General features: G+C 33.1%; 1 protein-coding gene across 1 annotated transcript; it reads right to left on the bottom strand.

Annotated features, from left to right (window-relative positions):
* Positions 1-205: 205 nt before the first annotated feature.
* Positions 206-4654, bottom strand: LOC101489211 (putative transferase At1g60990, chloroplastic). The gene is made up of 12 exons (XM_004504128.4): positions 4321-4654; positions 3635-3736; positions 3197-3230; positions 2916-2989; positions 2717-2782; positions 2566-2630; positions 2393-2480; positions 2252-2317; positions 1697-1862; positions 1301-1384; positions 1085-1212; positions 206-691 (listed from the first exon to the last, which is right to left on the bottom strand). The coding sequence occupies exons 1-12, from the start codon at positions 4519-4521 to the stop codon at positions 503-505; spliced, it is 1263 nt and encodes a 420-aa protein (XP_004504185.1). The 5' UTR covers positions 4522-4654; the 3' UTR covers positions 206-502.
* Between the last annotated feature and the right edge of the window lie 1142 nt (positions 4655-5796).

Below are 5796 nucleotides of genomic sequence, written 5' to 3'. Positions count from 1 at the left end.
ACCTCCCCTCCCCTCCCAAAACTCTTCATTCATTCCATTTCTTCCTTCCTTTTTTTCAAAGTCTTCACTTCTCTTCCCTCCCCTCCAAACTTGCAAACAATGCCTAATTGTTAGATAAAAAGAGACAACATTAATTTATCGGGACATGGCCTCAAAACATGCTGAACCCTAATGACCTGAAATAATTGGAAGTTGGAACAAGATGTGATCTCCAAGAAGAGATGAACAGGAAGAAGTTGCTAATTATAATAACCACAGTTGTTTCCAAATGAACTAATTTATCGACCAAAAACAAAAATTCATAAAACATACAACAACCAAACTTTACCTCACTAAGTTAGGGTCGACTTCATAGATCAAACAACGCACCATAATATTCTATCAGATAGCATAAATCATAAACATACAAGTATTATGCATGGACATCTTTAATTCTACTGAACAACATCATTTTGAGCACATAAATAATGATGATGTTTACATTCCATGCCCAAAGAGAGAATCAAGAACTTTTTGAACTACCAGATGGTGGACGCTGTTGAGAAAGAAAAGGAACTTCCACTACTGTTCCAATGATGTTATCTCCCACAATTACTCTGTCACCTTCTGAAGCAGCTTGCCTCTTGATGTAACCTAACCCAAAGTGTTCAGATTGCTTCCTTCCAGAAGCGTAACTAGTCAATTTCCCAACCTGCACAATTTGCAGAAAACCACTAATTTTCAAGAGTTGTGTAATTTGAACAACTACAATTAGACAATTTTTGCGACAACAATCTAAGTGGTTAATGCAGTTCAAATAGGTGATTAATTATGTCTAACAAATGGTTAATGAATATATCAGGCGTCAAAACTCATACCATGAATTTTGACGTGATTGACCACAATTTTCATATGTTCAAATCAAATCTACTATTGGTGGTTATATCCACAAGTTTCAACACGTGGTATATCCATTAACCAACTATATCGTCGTGAAAGTTGTCTAAATTTGGTTGTACAAAAATAATTTCTCTATTTTCAACCAAAGAAGACATTCGGTTTTAAAATAAAAATGTGAACATTTTTCAAAAGAAAATTATTTTACCTTTTTCCCATCAACTGTAATAGTACTGCCAAGTTGTGCGGCATCAGAAAGATGAAATCCCCATAACCTTTGTTTGACACCATCATATGTTATCAGCCTAGATATAGTCTCCTGTCCTTTGTAACAGCCTGAGAAAATCAGAATCAGATTAATTATCAGACAAGTCTTAATACTTTATACAGATAGGTAGCGGAAAAAGAGCACTCGAAGACGCACCCTTGGTTAGAGAAATGGAGTTCCATAGACAAGCCTCAAGGACATTGAATTCTTTTGTAAGCTCCATTCCAGGAGCAGGCCTTCCTGAGAAATCAAGTTACAATCAAAATCATAGTGAATGAAATTATATAAACTATCTCTGTCCCTAGATATAAGAGTTCAATGACTGAATCACGAGAATTAAGAAAGCGAGTAATAGTATTAAATTATATCAGTTTTGGCGGTTGAATAGTACAGCAATAGCATGCATATCTCATTTTCACTTAGTCTTATACTCTGACCCAGTATTTAACATATTGCCATGCAAAAAAAGTATATATATCCTTAAGAAAAATAAAAGGAAATAACTACAAGATATAAGCATACAATTGTCACTTAACTTAACCAATTCAGTACCTTGGATAACCCGCAATTTATTCCAAGCATTAGAACCCATTGCGACAGCCCCTTGAGCAAGAATAGCTTTCCAGACAGATGGAGCAGCTGCTGGAGACATCATCAATGAAAAACCATCTTCAGAAATGAGATTTCCAACTCCTATAGTTATAGGCTGCTTATCAACCTACAAATTACAAAGTATCTATATTGAGAAAAAAATTCACAAGAATAGTCGGTAATGCTGTTGAAATTTCATTGCTTTGAAAGTTGTGTATATTTAAGTTAAATATATAATATACAAGTTATGTAAAGATGCAACCATATGAAAATGTCTACAAAAACAAAAGTCATTATTTGTTATCCATGAGAAACAAATACATGAAGTTTAAAAGCACGTGTGACATAATTGAGCATCTAAAGTGTTTTTTGTTGAAGTTACATAACTATGCAGTAATCCTCAAACATACATAACCAGATATATCTTGTCTAGAGAAAATGATCATAAGCAAGGCATCTAGTAATTAGTCACATGTCACATAAGTCACAAAAAATAACCAGTATGGTCAAGCTTACATAAAAATGTTGATGAGTGCCATACGGTTTTCCAACAAGATTGCCTAGGTTCAGGTTCTCCATCACCTGTTCATGTCATCATATTGAAAATTACCAACTTTGTCATTCTCACAACTAAATGGCTATGATAATGTCTCTTACTTGGCCACTTTTGGGTCCCACCAAAACAAATAAGCTGGTTTTCTTAGTAATGTCTTGAATCTCTACTTTATCAGCAAAAAATATGTACCTTGAAATCATTCCATGTAAAACATTTAGTCAATGTATTTGAAAATACTCATATGGAATGACAATTTATACAAGAAGTTACCAACTTGTTCAGCATTTCAGAAATGGTCCTACAAGTCTTTGGCGAAACCACTAAAGTTATTGCATTTTTCTGTCAAAGCAACAAATGAAAGTGGTCACCTAAATGAAAGTTAAGATTACTATTACACTGTAGAGGGGTGAAGAAAAGAAAATTACCATGACCCACGCATGTGCAATATCTATAGTTCGAGCTGTTGGTGTTACAAAAACAGTGTCACATCCCTAGGGATTTCAGTTAGAGATCCTATTACTTAATCCTGTATTATAATATGAAATATAAAAATGAATTGACAAGAACTTGAAATTGCAAACAAAACATAAATGCAGCCAAACAACGCTACTTTCTTCCACGTACTTGTCCTGCTTGTAGACATTCGAAGTTTGCAGTACTCTGGTTGTGAAGGAACTGAACACGATCATCTCCGCTGACTTTATTTCATGTTACCCGAAATATTTGTGTTAAAAATTAAGAAAACATTAAATCATGTTAAGGACAAACTTCCTCAATTGCTTAGTATGGATTAAGTGTAATGCAAATTTGTAAAACTATATGTAAATGTAAAAGTTTTGGGAGAGTCTTCCTAGTGAATGCATTGCTCTTATATGGACAGGCAATAGTACAAGAAAAGCAAGTACCTCTTATCCGGCCAAAGTGTGAAAGATCCACAACCTATGCCATTAGATTCAACAGAGAAACGAAATTAAGAAAATGATTAAATCCATTATCTAACAAAAAACTAGTAGTAATGTACCTAGATAAACCAATAAATATGCATTGAACTATAAAACTTCAATTTTTATTAGGTTATATAAACTCAACAGCAAGTTACTACAAGATAATTTATAGAAATTATGAAGTTACAATCGGATAATCCACAAGCCTGAGCTAATATCATCCAAACCAAAGCCCATTAAAGCAATGCAAACTAGCTCACTTTCAAAACCATGAGAATATGCATAATAGATCAAGTACTAAATTTGAATATGCATTGATTCTGATTTTTATAATAGTGTTTCTACCAAACGAAGCTGCTTGTGAAAAGAAAATGAGAATATGAATAATAGAATACTTACAGCAACCCCATTGTCTGCAGCATCCAGTGCTTCTTCGTCATTATGAAATGTTTCAACGATCCCTTCCCCTGAAACCTCGGCACCTGCAGTTTTAACAGTGTCCTGCAACCAGTGTAAAGATAATAATAGAACAATCAAAAAATTATGCTTAGTCTCCTTAATTTCTTTTCTCTCAAGCACTATCAATTGTGTGTCTTTAAAAAGGTTTGAACATATTTGTAAGCGTTTAATAACTATACACTAAAAGTATTTTACAAAAACATCCAATCATATTTCATCAACTGACCGCTATGTAAACATGTTTTAAGTAGTTTATGAATGTAATATGAGAAATTTGTGACATATGAATAGACATTTGCGTCAAATTTGTTTACAATGTCAGTGTATAGTCATAGTTACCAAACTAAAATTAATCAATGTAGGTTACACTCATTTTCAATTTGTTTCCTGTGTGAAAATAGTTTAGTCCTTAAACACACAATCCTTTTAAATTTGGCTATCACCATCTATTATTTGAAAATGAACCGTTCAGAAAAAATGAAACTTTTGAAAATTAATTAAATCTACTTAATTTATATGAATTTTGTCTTCCTTCCATGTGGTTATGGCAAAAAAATAAAATCGAATAGGATAAGAAAAGCGAAGAAAGTATTATTAAATAAAAGAAAATGTTAGAAATTACTGACCAGGAAGTCATGGTCGATGGGGGGAGGGGAAAGGTCGAAAGATGACGAAGATTGAGAAGAAATTGAGTGGAAGATTAGTTTCTTCTTCTTGTGGTGGTGGGACCACAACTCAAGATTTCGGAGTAAATAAGGTTTGGGCAATATTGGAGGAGATTGGTTTGGAAGTGTGAAGGAAGATGGTAGTAGTGACAGCGTTATCATTTCGGATTAGGTTATTGATAACGGAGTTACGCACACGCGTGACCTTCTTTCAAGAATCACTTCACACCCAGAAACGCTTCCTTTTTTATTTAGTTGGGGCCAGTTCGGGAGACTGTTGTGTATTTTGAGTTAATTTTCGGCATGAAAAAATAATTATCTATTTAATATTTATCTTCTACACTTAATAGAAAATAGTATCTTCTTTAAACTATAAAACTGTCCTTAATTTAACAACAAAACAAAGTAGGGATAAATCAGACAAGGTCACTTTTAAAATGGTTGAAAGTATTCGTTGATTAAATTACTAAATGTCGTCTGAACCAAAATAAAGATAAGGGTATTTCAATATTTTCATAATATCATAATTACATTCAATGCAGCTAATCAAATGTTACCAAAAATAAGGAGCTGTGGATGGTCGAGAACCATCCAGCGGCTATGTCTTGAGCAGGAGAGACGAAAGAGAGAAGACTTCAACATAGAGAAAGAAAAATTAATTGAACAAGAAAATAGTAGAGCTAAAAAAACAATAATATTATTTGAACACAAAATAAGTGCAAATATAATACCATAAAAAATATGTTTTAAGCTTAATTGCACTTTTGGTCCCCCTATTATAGGTGAAAATTGAAAGTAGTTCCCCCATTTTGTTTCTCCCCAGTTTTAGTCCCCAAACAGAATTTGAGTCCAAATCATGATGAGTTGTCATTTTTTAATGACGTGTCAATAAAAAGCTGACGTGACAGACGCATATGTGGAATAAACTTATTATTATATTATTTCTGATTAAAAAATATAATTTATATTTTTTAAAATCATTATTATAATTGTTAAAAATCATTATTACAAATAAAATTTATTTGTTAAAATTAAATTAAAAGAAAAAACACCTAAAATCAAAAATCCTAAACAAATCAAAATCAAAAGGATTCACTCATGAACCCTAAAATCATTATGAACCCTAAAATCATGAGTCCTTTGTTCAATCGTTTTCATCACTGATTCGTTTTCATCATTGATTTTTCATCACTGATTCGTTTTCATCACTGATTCGTTTGTGTGCGCTGGATCGTTCGCGTTCGTGTGCGTTTTCAATCGTTGTGTTCGCGTTCGTGTGCGCTGGATCGTTCGCATTCGTTTTCTGGATCGTTTTTATCACTAACTCGTTGAAACCACTTAGTCGCTTTCTAGATCGTTTGTTCATCTGTCGTTTTCATCAGTGATAAAATGGCGAGTGGAGGTCATTTCGAGTTCTCTCCATCTTCAGATAGGAAA

This window comes from Cicer arietinum, chromosome 6, assembly GCF_000331145.2.
Source record: "Cicer arietinum cultivar CDC Frontier isolate Library 1 chromosome 6, Cicar.CDCFrontier_v2.0, whole genome shotgun sequence".
Lineage (NCBI taxonomy): Eukaryota > Viridiplantae > Streptophyta > Magnoliopsida > Fabales > Fabaceae > Cicer > Cicer arietinum.
The sequence above is the reverse complement of the archived record's forward strand: the minus strand, read 5'-3'. Positions and strand labels throughout refer to the sequence as shown.

Bases quoted from the DNA above. Each gene is read 5' to 3' on its own strand.
- LOC101489211 (XM_004504128.4), bottom strand. From the start codon at position 4,521: ATGATAACGCTGTCACTACTACCATCTTCCTTCACACTTCCAAACCAA. The intron at 3,737-4,320 runs GTCAGTAATTTC...CACTGGTTGCAG, and splicing joins CCATCGACCATGACTTCCTG to GACACTGTTAAAACTGCAGG. The intron at 1,213-1,300 runs GTGCGTCTTCGA...TGATTTTCTCAG, and splicing joins CTCCATTTCTCTAACCAAGG to GCTGTTACAAAGGACAGGAG.